The 14,898-nt window shown below is 46.3% G+C and overlaps 1 protein-coding gene across 7 annotated transcripts; it reads right to left on the minus strand.

Moving 5' to 3' along the window:
* Positions 1–668: 668 nt before the first annotated feature.
* On the minus strand, positions 669–14,688 carry Cyp4f14 (cytochrome P450, family 4, subfamily f, polypeptide 14). Of its 7 annotated transcripts, none has more exons than XM_030249973.1 (13): positions 14,644–14,688; positions 14,000–14,198; positions 11,850–11,994; positions 8,967–9,020; positions 8,751–8,878; positions 8,469–8,590; positions 6,434–6,704; positions 5,282–5,348; positions 4,959–5,088; positions 3,748–3,881; positions 3,601–3,665; positions 3,361–3,443; positions 669–2,990 (listed from the first exon to the last, which is right to left on the minus strand). In XM_030249973.1, exons 2-13 carry the CDS (start codon positions 14,195–14,197, stop codon positions 2,813–2,815), a joined length of 1,575 nt encoding a protein of 524 aa, XP_030105833.1. In that variant the 5' UTR covers position 14,198; positions 14,644–14,688; the 3' UTR covers positions 669–2,812. The 7 variants fall into 7 exon arrangements, with proteins under 7 accessions (XP_030105833.1, NP_001344717.1, NP_001191265.1 ...); NM_001357788.1 differs by having other exon boundaries at positions 2,382–2,990; positions 14,000–14,201; positions 14,644–14,668; NM_001204336.1 differs by having other exon boundaries at positions 2,382–2,990; positions 14,457–14,654.
* Positions 14,689–14,898: the final 210 nt, after the last annotated feature.

The raw sequence follows: 14,898 nt of genomic DNA on the forward strand, positions 1-14,898 counted from the left end.
GTTCCCAGAAATAAGGATTCTGAAACTTAATATTTCCTGAGTATATGCTTAGGCCATACACTTTGGCTTATTTCCCAACTCGCTCATAACTTAATTATCTATTTTTTTATTCTAAGTCCCACTATGTGCTTGGTTGCCTCTCCTCAGTTTCATGTGACTGTTTCCTTCAGTGTTCTGGGCAAATCCTCCCTGCCTGACTCAAACCCAGAATTCTCTCTCTTTGCCAGATGTCCCATCTTATAATGCTGCCTCAACTCATTGGCCAATCAGCATTTTATTGACAGGTGAATGCTTTTACACAATGCACAAGAGATCACCTCTACAGGGCTGCCTTGAACATCCCTTTGCATATTTGTGCTCAATCATTTGTTTTCACTGTGTTGTGCACACACCCAGTGCACATACTTCAGGATGAAATGAGAATTCTCTTTCACTCTCCAAGAACTGACAAGCCATTTTCCACAGTAGCTGCAACAACCTCCAATCTCTTTAAATGGTCAGAGGGTCCTGATTGCTCCACATTCACTTGTTTCTTCCCCTTTTCTGGATGCCAAACTTCCTGGTGGGTGGGTAGAAATTCTATCATGGTTTCTGAGCATTTTCCCAATTCTTAATGATATTGAATATTTTCTAGGTACTCTGTAGTCAATGAAATAACATCCTTTAAATAGCATATTATACATATGTCATATTATTGGAAACAAATAAAATACATGCAAAATATAATTATAGTGGCTAGAGAGATGGCTGAGCAGTTAAAAACACTAGCTGCTCTTCCAAAGATCCAAGTTCAATTCTCAGCACCTATAGAAAGTTTCAGTACACCTAACACCCTCTGCTGGCTGCTGCAGACACTGGACACATGACGTATACAGACATACACGCAGGCAAAACTCTCATCCAAAACAATAACAATTAAAAATACTGTTATAAATTAAAAACACTAGACATGTGTTTGAGGGAATATTAACTATACTTAACATATTAGATTCATGTGTGTTAAATTTCTGTTTTGTGTCTTCCTTCTTTTATGGGAGTGCATTTGAATACAAAAGAATTTCACATGAGAAGACTAGAGGCAGAACCCACAAATGTGACTTTCAGAAGATTAAAAACAACCTTTTCTTATCTTCTATCATCAATCTATCTATCATCTTTTTTTATCTGTTTCTTTATTTAGCTTTTCCAGGGTTTCTCTGTGTAGCCCTTGCTGTCCTGGAATTTTCTCTGTAGTCTAGGCTGGCCTCCAACTCAAAGATCTGCCTGCCTCTGCCTCCTGAATGCTGGGATTAAAGACCAGGACTAACACTGCCTGGCACTTCTTTTGAAGTTAATGGAGTTAGATCCCACCAGGCTGTTAGGATGGAGATCCCAACCCTGAAGGCTTCCCCTCAATGACAACCCTTTGCCCATCACATTTGGTTCTTAGAAAAACCAGAGGCAAACAACCATTTGTTGTTTTCAGTTCACGGATGTTCCTTCAAGGTTCCTTCCTTCCCTTTGCTAGATGACCAATGGAAAGCATGCTGGTTGGCAGCTCATGGCTATCCCCTAAAGTCATCCATACTTTCCCATATCCCTTAAAAATTCCCAAGCAGGATCCAGACAGCTGTAACTTATTCTTCGGAATCCTTTGTTTACAGATTTCATTCATGGGACTCTTGATCGCTCACCACCTTTGTACCAACACCGAGCCAATTTGAATCTCTCCATCAGACTCCTTGGCACGCAAGGAGATCATCTGCATTGCATTTTAAAGATGTATTTATATTTTAATTTTAAATTATGTGTGTATCTGTGGTGTGTGACTCTTTGTGACTGTGTGACTCTCGGGGGAGGGGGCACCCACACATGCACACAAGCACACACATGCACATGAGCATATAAATGAGAGCACAGTTGCTCACTGAAGCCAGAAGAGGGCATCAGATCCCCTGGAACCTGACAAAAGTGCTGGGAACCAAATTCTGAAAGAGTTTGAATGATCTTTCAGATCCTCTGAAAGAGCATCAGGTGCTCTTTATCACTGAACTATATCTCCCCAGCCACTACATCTCATTTTTATTTGTTTGTACTGTTTTGTTTTAAATGCAGGGACATTTGGGCAAGGCTGTGGAAAATAGGGTTCTTACACGCTCAGCAAGGGCTTTATCAGTAAGCTACATTTCTAGCTCCATAGTGAGGGACATATCCAGATACAGCCACTCCCCAAGGTGGGAAATGGGTGCTTTCCAACAACCCCAGTACCCGTCACTCTCAACCCTCTCCTCTCTTTCTTACTGGAGAAAACCCGTAAGATACCACAAAAATCAGACATCACTTCAAAACTCCCTAGACAAGCCCAACATGGTGTCCTGCAGGAAGAGCATAAAAAACAGGAGTCAGATTGTTCAAGATGATATAATGAGACCCTAGCTTTAAATGAGAAAAAAAATCCGGTCTTAAGGTTTAATAAACACAGTAATTTAGTGCCCACAGAAAAGTAATTCTGAGGTGAGAGAAGAATGGTCTATTAGGTGATTAGAATGGAAGTCAAAGTAATGGAAACAGAGCTGCATGAATCAGAGCTCAAATTTGCCTTTGATTCTGGCCTCTTGCTCAGACATCCCTTTGGCTTCCTATGTTGTTCAGAGAATAGTCCAGGTTGGTTGGAGGAGAATGCACCTTATGGAGCAGGCCTCTCTCACCCACGCACTGGATTTCACAGCGCCCCCTGCTGGCTCTCGGTAAGATTCAGGTATGGATGACAGTTCTGTTCATTCTGGGATCCGCAGAGATATGTTGGTAGGGTGGCTCTAGACCAGGTCTTAGGTCAATGAGCGCCCGCGCTCAGCGGCTCCACCCGCAGCCACAGCCCGCCCTCTGCGCGCAGGATCAGCTCTGGCTGCCTGCGCGGCTCCTTGTCATCCGGTAGGAGTCGGAAGCGCAGCAGCGTCAGCGCCAGTGCCACCTTCATCTCACTCATGGCGAAAGTCTGTCCTATGCAGTTCCTGCGGGAGGACAAGATTAGGACTACCTATGACTGAGCCGGGATCCATCCAGACACCGTGGAACCCAACCTGACACGGTCTCTGCAACACCTAGTCAGCATGAAGGGCAGGAGGACCGTGACGCGCCTGGGACCCCAATTGGACATCTACATCCCTAAAGGTCTTGCAGGCTCACTGCCCAGTTCAGATGGGCGGCACTCTGAGCATAGAGCAACAGCCCTTCTCTTTCTAACTCCTACTCTACAGACCTTTGCAAATAACCTGAATAAAGGGCAGGAAGGAAAACCAGAGCCAGACCATCCTAACTCCCTACTATTTCTACTTGTCAGTCCCAGACCGTACTCTAGTCACCCAAGCCCATTGGCCTTACCTGGGTCCCGCCGAGAAGGGAATAAATGCCAGAGGTGAGCTGTCTTTGATGTTTTCAGGGTCAAAGCGGAAGGGGTCATAGACCTGTAGGAGAGATTGAGTCAAGGTGGATGAGTGACTTCCCAGTACAACCAGGGACAGAGTTCTGTTCCGGGGAAGGTGAGGTCTGATTTCATAGGTCAAAGCCCCACCTCCTCCCTTAAAACTCTTGCCCCACTCTAGGGGATAAGACAGGCAGCACCTCAGGGTCTGGCCACACGGATGGGTTGTGATGAATTCCAAAGATGCTGATGAGACAGATGATACCTGTGGGAGAAGAGGTGGGGGAGGGGGCGTGTTCACGACAAGACTCTGCTGCTTGCCCAGGACCCCTTTCCCCATACGGCACCTTTGGGAATGGTCCGGCCATCTGGGAGCAGAATGTCCTGGGTGCAGCATCGGGAGATGACCGTGACTGGGGGATGCAGTCGCAGACTCTCCTTGATGCACATGGTCAGGAAGGGTAGCTGGGCCAGGTCGTCCCTAAGGAAACCCCTTCAACTATTAACCAGGGATCAAAAGGAGGCTGACAGTTCATGTGGATCAGTGAAATATTTTCTCACAGTGTGGATCAAATGTGAGCTAACTAGATCAGCAGAAAATTAGAACATATTCTAAATTAAGACTGATTTCCTGACAAGTTGGGACTTTCTGACTAGTCCTTGGCCTGGTCCCTCCTAGGTCTCTGGAACCACAGTGGAGATGGATACAAAACTGGAGTGGGAAAGCCATTGTAGAGAGGTTTCTGGGAGGATGGATGGATGAACAGCCCAGGATCCTGTAAAACACCTAGACTGCTATTTTTATTATTCTATTCTATTCTATTCTATTCTATTCTATTCTATTCTATTCTATTCTATTCTATCCTATTCTATTTCATTCTATTCTATTCTATTCTATTCTATTCTATTCTATTCTATTCTATTCTATTCTATTCTATCAAGACAGAGATTCTCTACATAGTCCTGGGTAGACAGGGCTCTACTCAAACTCAAAGGTCCTGCCTCTGCCTCCCAAGTGCTGGATTAAAGGGGTATGTGACTACACCTAGCTATTTTATTTTTAAGTGTGTATATGGGGGGGGGGGCTCAGATCCACTGGAACTGAGTTACTGATGGTTGTGAGCTACCAGATGTGGATGCTGAAAACCAAACTGTGCAAGAGTAAGACGTGCTGTAACAGCTGAGCCATCTCTAGCTCCAGCACACTGCAATGCTCAAATGTCACCTCTGAGTCCCAGAACATATCACTACAGTAAGATCTAGGGTACAGGAGAAAAGTAAACATGGAAGAAGACATCCACTAGAGAGAAAAGAGAGTGAGGGACATGCTTTCAATGAGCACGTGCAAAATATCACTTTCTTTTTCTTGTAATTATCACTGTTTTCTCAGCAACAAAACTTGGTCTGCTCCAAAGCCAACAACCCTTTCCTTGCTACTCAGGCTTGGTATTGGGTCTCTCCTCTGGGCTCAGATTCAGTGCCATGAGCAAATATAGGAGAATCATCAAAACGAGTGAGGAGAGGGGCTCACTAATGTGCCAGGAAGACCTATGCTCACCATTCAATCTCCTCAGGCTCTCGGCCCCTCAGCAGCTCCTGAACTTCCTGCCGGCAGCGCTCCTGGTATTCTGGGTGCCTTGCCAGGTTGTAGAGGATCCAGGAGAGTCCACTGGCTGTCGTGTCATGGCCTGAGGGACAGACAGGCAGGCATGGGTCTCTGCACTGCTTCAGCACTGCATTGAGGACAGTGCCCAGGTAGTGAAATCCGGAAAAGGGTAGGAAAGGGATCAAGGGATAGAATAGAAGGATTCTGGATCTTCGCCACAAGTCTCAAGAAGGATAAACTCCTGCCTCCTCTCTGCCCCACAGTGGGACTCTCACCCTCAAACATGAAGGTGTCAGCCTCTGCTCGGATGTCCTCATCTGACAGCTCCTTTCCATCTTCATCCTGAAGACAAAGCAAGACCACCCAAATTACAGCAGTTCTGAAAATCCCTGTGTTTAAACTATGGCATTCCCAGAAGATCTTTTGTTTAGCCAGAAACCAAAGGCTGTGTACCACTGTCCATCTCTTGTCTGTTGCTACTGGTACAGTCTGAATTTACTGGTTTTATTCTGGGTATCCTGTCTCCTGTGTCACCTGCAGTTGTAGGAGTGTCAACAACCCACACAGAAATATCACCATGTGTCTACATGATGGAGAATTTCTGAGGAACTGATGGTGACTTGATATGGAAGATGACTGCATGGCTACTTGTCTTGGAAGTTAGAAGTAAAGCTCTCCTCCAAAGACTTCTACCCACACTGTAAAGTGCTATAGATCCAGGAAAATCTGTGTCCCATGCAAACATTTGGTTTGGGGCTGGGGAGATGGCTCAGTGGTTAAAGCACTTGACTGCTCTTCCAGAGGTCCTGAGTTCAATTCCAAGCAACCACAGGGTAGCTCACAACCATCTGTAATGGTGTCTGAAGACAGCTACAGTGTACTCATATAAAATAAATAAATAGATAAATGAATGAATGAATGAATGAATAAATAAATAAATAAATCTTTTTTTAAAAAGGAAGCATTTGGTTTGCATATCCAGACTTTGTCCTGGAAAGAGCCTGTTTAACTCCGGAACGAAATTCCTTCTCTCCCCTTCTTTCTCTCTCTTCTTTCTTTCACTTATCCCTCCATCCCTCTCCCTTTGTTCAGTATTTACCCCCTTGAGGGGGTTTAGACTTAGGTGTCTTTGTTATTCTGTGTGACCCACAGGATGAGAATGCATTGCCCTTTCTCTGCGGTGTAAACCTCATTGTGCATATAAGTAAATATTTCATCCCCCTGGAAAAGGGGGCACTGGTAATGAGGAATCATTGTTACATCCTATTCTGGCTTTGCCTATTGCCATAACTAATAAAAAGGCTGTTGTGATCATTGATGTTGGTGGATCTGCCTGGATTTGCCACAGTGCCCTCTGTATCGAGCTCACAGTATTATTTGACACAGTATTTGGCATCAATATCCATTCTGCTTCTTGAGAAGCCTACCTTGCTCAGCAGCAGCACATCAATGAAATCCAAAGTCTTGGACTTGGCCTTAGACTTAAGGAAGTCATCCAAACCCTGATCTGGGAGGGTGCGGTGCCGCTCCCGGATGACAGCATCAGTGAATTCATGCACCACGTTGCAGGCCTTACGGAAGCGCATACCATCAGGGGTGAGATTATACAGCAGGTCCATGAACATCAAAGGCTGCTGGTGCCTTTTGGCCACTAGGGCACTGAGCTCCAGGATGGCAGCAATATATTCACTGGACTTCCTGCAGGATTTAGGAGACAGCAATTTAACATATATGAATCCTGTGCCTCTTCCCACCAGCCAGGAGTCATTGGGAATGGAGTATCAGAAGCAGCTGGACACAGAGGCAGAGTAGAATGAGCCCTGAAAGTCAACTCTCAAAAAACCCTCATCATATCTCTGTGAGCTGCCTCCACACCCCTATGCTCCCAGACTGCAGTGTGGTCAGCTCTCAATATTGATTTGCCGCCGGGCAGTGGTGGCGCACGCCTTTAATCCCAGCACTTGGGAGGCAGAGGCAGGTGGATTTCTGAGTTCAAGGCCAGCCTGGTCTACAGAGTGCGTTCCAGGACAGCCAGGACTGCACAGAGAAACTCTGTCTTGAAAAACCAAAATATATATATATATTGATTTTCCATGAAGTTGTGAAGACACTAGATGAGTTGACAGAAGAAATGGTGACACTAGTAGGCAAGCTTAACCCTGATACCTTCTGGAAAAGAATGAGGCCCAAGCTGTGTGGAGGCAGGGAAGTTTAGATTCCAGAAGGAGCTCAGCTGACCATGTCCAATATCAGCTCCACTGTAACTTAGAGTATCTCCCTAATATCTCCTAAAGATAGGTGTGTGTGTGTGTGTGTGTGTGTGTGTGTGTGTGTGTGTGTGTGTGTGTGTTTGTGGAGGGGTTCAAGACTGAGTTTCTCTGTGTAACTTCGGCTACCCTGGAACTTGCTCTGTAGACCAGCCTAGTCTGTCTTCAAACTCGGAGATTTGTCTGCCTTGGCATCCAGAGTATTAGGATTAAGGGCATGTGCCACCATGTCCAGCAAAATAGATAGATAGATAGATAGATAGATAGATAGATAGATAGATAGATGATAGATAGATAGATAGATAGATAGATGATAGATAGATAGACAGACAGATAGATGATAGATAGATAGATAGATAGATAGATAGATAGATAGATAGATGATAGATAGATAAGCCTGGCCCACACAGTGAGCTGTAGGGGCAAGGCTACATAGTGAGACTTTGTCTCAAGTTTTTAATTTATTTTTATTTTATGTGTTTTGCCCGATGTACACTCTAATAGGTGCCTGGCACCTGGTGTGTTGAACAGTTGTTACTGGAGTTACAGATAGTTGTAAACTTCTATGAGGTTGCTATGAGTCAAGCTTAAGTCCTTTGCAAGTGCCATCTTTCCAGTCCTCCTACGTGGGGTCAGGGAGGAATTTCAGAGGTATGCTCTTGATATAGACAGCTTATCTGTCTGCCTGTGTGCTTCTGGATGCCATGGGGTATCAGACTATTTTAACAGGTTCTCCTAGCTGTGCTGTGCTGTTATACAGCCTCAAAAGTGATGGAGCCAGCCCACCCTTGGCTAAAGCTGCTGAAGCCATGAGACAGAATAAGCCTCCCTCATTTCAAGATCTCTCAGGTACTTTTGCCACATCGTTGGAAATCTGACTAACACAAGCACAAACACCTTCATAGTTTCCCTGGAACCACAGGCTAAGTCCATCTTTACCTGGCCTTACACTGGCCTTCTGATGTAGACACTGCTGATCCCTTCAAGCTTGTTTCTAATGTGCCTCCTCACTGCCTGTCCCACATGTTCTGATTGTCACCATTTCTGTGAAAATTGAAACAATTCCATCACTTTCTCCTTTCCTGTATCTGTAGTGTTGGTTCTGAACCATGTCCTCTAGAGAGGCCACTTTGATTCCACAGACCAATGCTCTTGGTTCACAGACCAGGTTCCGAGGCTCAGAACAAGGACTTACTCCTGACAGTTGCTGTCAAAGCTGAAGACACATTTCTGCAGACTATCCAGAGTCATCAGGCTGACGTGCTCAAACATGTCCAGACGGGCACTGCCATCTGAAATCAACCGTTGCCACTTGGCCTGGCAGAAGAAGATGGGGCTGATGTTGGACCTTGGCTCCTTGAGACTTGTCCTAATTTCAGCCCCTGACACAGCTTTCTCATTTTATGCTCCAGCCACCCAAATCCAGGAATAGCCCCTGTTTGGGAAAGAGTTGTAACCCTGTGTTCCAGAAACTCACGTGCATGATGTTGGTGCTATCGTTGAAAATCTTCACATAGGGCTTCAGGATGTTGAAATGGAAAGCGGGTGTCAGCATGCGACGATGGCGGCTCCACTTGTCACCAGCACTCACCAAGAGCCCATCCCCTGATATAGCAGTCATAGTATAAGGCAAAAGTAGTACCATTCCCTGACCCCCAAGGGTGTCCCTCGCCCATCACCTACAGGCACTCACCCAGCCAAGGCTTTAGGATGCTGTAGAATATCACATCCTTGAGTGCAACAGCGGCTGCCATGAACAAGGACATCAGGGGTCATGGTGTGGGTGAGGACAGACTGGGGAGGTGGGTGGGGACCCCTCCCGGAAGTCTGCATTTCCCTTCCAAAGTTCACATGCCAAGAACCAAGGATAGAGGAGGCAAAATGAAGTTGAAAGTGAGAAAAGACAGAACTGGGCAACAGTAGTGTCAGCAGGAAAGGCAAGTCACTGCTCAATACACCCTATTTTGCTGCAGTGCCACTATACATGGCTTGTACATAGTCTAACATGTATGCCATGCCTGATTCCATCACAACTCTGTGACAGTTTGAAACCTATGTCCCTATCATCTAGGCACCTTAGGTACCTGGCATCTCCTGAACCAATCGATATGGGGCACATCACATGAACCGTAAGGGTTAACATGGCATAGTGTGGCCTTAGCACAAATAACTGCCCTGACAGGATGCCTCGTGCTGCAACATGGACCAGATTATCTGACAGATCTCATGTAAACCTCAGACAAGCCTCTCACAGGATTTAAGAATTGTCATGTGCAGTGGTTTGAATGAGTGTCTCCCATAGGCGGATGTGTTTGAATATTTGTTCTCCAGCTGGTGACACCGTTTAGGGAGGTTTAGTAGGTGTTGCTTTGCTGAAGAAAGCACCTCACTCGGAGCAGGTTTTGATAGTTTACGGACTCTCCCCGCTTTTCAGTTGCTCTTCCTGCTTTGTGTTTATGGCTGATTTGTGATCTCTCAGCTTCCTACTCTTGACACGAGGATCTGTCACTATTATGGACTGTCTCTCTGAAACCACAATCCAAAAATCTATAAGTTCCCTTTGTCATGGTGCTTTATCACAGCAACAGAAAAGTACAGCATGGTGGCTCTTGTAATTTCCAATATTTCAGAGATTAAAGCAAAAAATTCTGAGTTTGGGGCTAGCTTTGACTGAGTAGCAAAACAACGTCTCCAAAAAACCAAAAGTTCCTTTAATATACTGAATGTGGCCTAGCTGTGACCCACTGGTCCCACCTGGATGTTTTTACAGTCTTGCCTTAGATATGACCCTGATAAGGGATCCATCATTTCTCAGGTCCTTGATCTCAGACAGCCCCCAAAGAAAGCCCAGCTGTGAAAAGCAAGATAAGAAGATCATCTTCATGGCCCCTCATACAGCACCTGCCATGCATCGAAGATTCAGGTCTGCAGCTAAGAGCAGATAGGACCATCTTCATGCAATCCCAGGTGAGACAAATATAAATGCAAAAGAGGAGATGGAAATGTAAATGTGAACCTGCAAGAGCTGTGACTATACAGATGGCATCATACAGTTATGCTCACAACACAAGCAACATGGTCAGATATGAGACAGAGGATGTCCACATGAGAAAGATATAGGGTTGTTACTGCCACAGCCCAGCCTGCCTGTCTGATTCACATTGCATTATCAGCTGGAGGCGTCAGAGACCTCAGTAGTGGGCAAGCTGGAGCAAGTGCAGTGTCCACCTGGAGTAAAAAGCACGGGCTTCATGAAATTGGCATGGTCTGGACTGGGGAGATACTCAGTGGATATAAGCACTTGCTGCATAAGCCCGCTGAATCCTCCAAACCAGGTGTGGCAGCACATTTGTATAACTCCAGATAAGATAGGAGCCAGACACAGGAGGGTTCTCTGCCCTGAATGCTTAAGATACAGCTAGCGTGCATCTACAGAAGCAAACCATGAGGGACCCTGCCTCAAACAATGCGGAAGACAAGGATCAAAGTGCACTCTGACCTCCACGTGCATGCTACAGCATATGCATGCCTGCACTCACACAAATATGCCCTCTCACAAATATTTTAAAAAGTAAAGTGGGGTGATTGATTCAGGTCTTCAAGTCCCAGGGCACACTTGAAATAATTTGGCAGCTGAAGTGTCAGACCCATGCCTGGCAAATGACAAAGTTGTGGTGATTCATCTCTTTCCCTTAACCTGGTCTATCACCAGGTGGGAAGATAAGAATGCAAAGGTAGGAAGCTAGGCTGTGATGGGGAAGATTTCTGGGCCCTGACAAGACACCAATCAGCATAAGATGATCAACCAACTGGACAGGGTGGAAAGATGAACTCGGGGTTGAGTGAAATAATAGAAATAACAGAGCAGATTCTCTAACAGCCACAAGTCCCCTCCTTGCTCTGAGCGTAGGAATGTTTATTGTTCTGGTTCTAGGTCTGAGCATTAGATGTTTCTGATGCCCACTGGGCCACCTGGCCCTGATTCTAACATTCCTACTCAAACCTAAAGACATGACTTAAGCAACAGTTCCTCTAGGAAGCCTCTGCATACATCCTAGCAGAGACCACACCCTTCACCCAACTGTCAGGGTCCTGACCACACCGGGTTAGGGATGTTCCTGCCCCTATCAACTTCTACCTCAAGTATTGGCTTCCTCTAGGAGAGGACCTTGGCTTGAAGACATCTGGGGATGCAGAATGTCCAGAATACTAAGAGGTAGTAGTGGTATAGCCAGTAATAGTAGAGAGAGTCATGTAGGAGCTGGTGAAACTGTGGGGAGAAGAGAAGAGAAGAGAAGAGAAGAGAAGAGAAGAGAAGAGAAGAGAAGAGAAGAGAAGAGAAGAGAAGAGGAGAGGAGGGGAGGGGAGGGGAGGGGAGGGGAGGGGAGGGGAGGGGAGGGGAGGGGAGGGGAGGGGAGGGGAAGGAGGAGGGGAGGGGGAGGAGGAAGAGAGAGGAAGAAGAGGAGGAGGAGGAGGAGGGGGGGGTGGGAGAAAGGAGGGACTGGAACACTGTCAGAGAAACATAGAAGGGACTGAAAATCCTCTAATCCCCACCACCAACAGTTTCCATGGGTACCTGAGGCATTGAGGATAGATCGGACGATGTCAGAATGGCATAGAGTAATAACAGGGACCATTGGTCCAATCCACATCAAAAAACCTTGGGGGTAGGTACCCACCAAACGAGTCAATTCCTTCAAGCCCTGCTCTGTAGGAGTTACCTGCAAACAATACAGGGACAGTCACTTCTTGAGGTAGTTTATATCAAGGATCAAATTGGCTGAGTACAGATGGTTGAGGTACAGATGTTCATAACCTCTGGATGTGTCTGTGTTGGTGTTTCAAAGATATATGTATTATTTGCATTGGTACATAGTGTGGATAGCACCATCCAACCCACTGAAGATCTAGAGACAATAGGCAGAGGGGGGAAATTTAGTCTTATTTCCATAGCTGGGACATGCATCTTCTCCTGCCATCAGACATCAAATTTCAGGTCCTTGTGACACTGAACTCCAGTATTACACCTGATCCTCCATACACCCCTGGGTTTTCACACTGTTGTTCCAAGTCTGAGTTGCTCAAAGCCTCTATTCCTGAAATTCCAGTTTGCAGATGGCATACTGAGGTACTCCTCAGTCTCCACAAAGATATAAGCCAATTCCCATAATGCAATGTAACCCCTCTTTCTTCTACCTTACTTTACATATATGTGTAGATATGTATCTGTATGTATACATGACTGTGTATAGATGATTGTGCACTGCATAATGACATTTCTGTCAAAGACAGACTGTACAGATGACTTTGATCTCTTAAGTCTGCAATGAAGCTAAGGAATTTCTATTGCTTGTTATTTTCCCTACACATTTCTGTGTTTAGATACTTTCACATGCATAAATACCATGATACTACAAATTACCTACAATGTTCAAGGTAGCACCATGATGGACAAACTAGTATATTAGAACGATCAGTACCATGTAGCACAGGTGAGCAGTAGACTACTAGGTTTCTGTCTGCAGACCCTGATGTCAGCACAATGACAATACTACTTCAGGACAACTTTCTTAGAATGTTCTCAGAACTTCTCGATATATCACTCGTGTGTTTGTGTGTGTGTGTGTGTGTGTGTGTGTGTGTGTGTGTGTGTGTGTGTGTGTGTGTGTTTTCTCCAAAAAAAAAAAACATAACTAAGTTGCCTTCCCAGGATCATCAGAGAGTCCCTTCTACAGCCTTTGGAAGTGACACAGTCTCTGTCATAAGTGAACCAGTGTCCTGGTTGTGCAGGAATGACGAGAACCCTTGCATCTGTCAGTTTTGTTTCTTCCAGAGCCATGCCCAAGCCCCAAGCGTCCATTTCAGGCCCCCCAGTGGACAAGTTATATTGTCTACCTATGACTTTTCATGTCCTGACTGGTCCACAAGGTCTCCAGTTCCTCCCCTGAACAAAGGGCCACACACTGGGGACCTTCTACCCTAGTCAGGCTCCAGGGGAACAGAAGTGACCTCTATGTCTCTATTAGAGTGGCAGCTCCTATCCACCAGCACCAGCTGCCCACCAGCCTCAGACAGAGCATCCTGAACCTTTATATACAGTCCACATTGAGCCATTTGCAAGCAAAATACCTAGGGCTAAGCCACCTAAGTGGAAGAGCAGATATAAATCAAAGTCCATAGTATGGAGTAAAGGGTGGGGTAAAGGAAGGTTCATGGGAGGGTGAAGGACAGCTTTTATCCAGGTAGCAAGGCAGGACCCACTGTCTATCTTAGGGAAGGAAAGCATGAGAAGGAGGAAGTGGCCCAGGGAGGGGGCAGTGGGAAGTCAGCTTGCAGCTCTGCTGTAGCCCAGCTGGGCCCCACCTATGTGCAGTGTAGGAGAGAGATCAAAGATCAATACTAGAAAACCACAGGACAGAGATGGGCTCACACAAAGGGAAAGAAACAGTCGCAGTCCTTCTGGAACCTCAAATCCAACAGCAGACTGAGGAAATGCCAGGAGTTCTCACTCTGTATATCCCACCATGAGAATCTCTCTGCATCCTTCAGTGAGAGAAAGATAGAAATACCAGAGCAGCCTATGGTGAGAGTACAGGGGGTGAGAAAGGCTTGGAAAGACACACCAAAGGTCAATATCACCTAACCTTCTCCATCACTCCGAGTCCCATTCCTGGTCCCTCGAAAGTCTGTCCACTTTGACACTCCCACCCATCCTGCCATTCTTACCATGCCCACGTGACCCATAAGCCAGTTCCGTTTGGGGGGCTGAGGGAAGCCATGGAGGTGACGATAGTTCCTATAGGCAGCATAGATCTGGATCAGAATCCGGGCCAGGATCCAGGAGGCCCCAAGCAGTAGCAGGGTCTTCCATGGGAAGGCCACCTCGGGCCCCAGTCCCAACCAGGACAGGCTCAGCTGTGACATCCTGCTGGGTGAATAAATGTGCAGTGAGTAACTGAGGTCCCGGAAAGGGACAATAATCTCAAGACACTGGACAGAGGATAGAGCAGAAAGGAGACTTGAGAACCAAGGAAATGTTGGGTGAAGAGGTACAGGAGTGGAGAAGAAGATGAATAGGGGGAGGAGGGGTATGCTGGTGAGGGGAATAACCAGAGCTAGCAAAGCAAGAAGGAGCAGAGAGATTGATTGGAGTTAATACCTCCCTAAATTATGCAAAACTAACCAGGCTTCAGTTATTCAGAAACTACTATCCCCAAGGCCAGCTGGCTCCCTGTGGCATTCTTGCTTGGTCAGCTGGCCTTCTGCCCTGGCCTGGCCTTGAGTTTTACCCTCCCTGTTCCAGGCTAGGTCCCTAAAATATAACCACCCCCAGCCTGGCACCTCCTCTCAGGAACAGGCATCTACCATACCTTCCCTCTCCTCTGGGACTCTTTTATCCCTTGCTTCTTGATGCTTGGAGGGTGGGCCATTCTATGCCAGCCAATCCCTGCCTAGCCTGGATGCCTCCTCCTTGCCTGGGAAAGTGGCCAAGATGGGGGTAGGATCAGCCTGCCGCAAAGGAGAATTGTCATAGGCTTGCAAAAACACGGACATCTGAATCTTAGGACTATGGTGAGACAAGGTTGGCTCTGGGTTATGTATTCCCAGCATCCCTGCTCCTCCAA

The sequence above is a fragment of the Mus musculus genome, chromosome 17 (genome assembly GCF_000001635.26).
Source record: "Mus musculus strain C57BL/6J chromosome 17, GRCm38.p6 C57BL/6J".
NCBI classification, from domain to species: domain Eukaryota; kingdom Metazoa; phylum Chordata; class Mammalia; order Rodentia; family Muridae; genus Mus; species Mus musculus.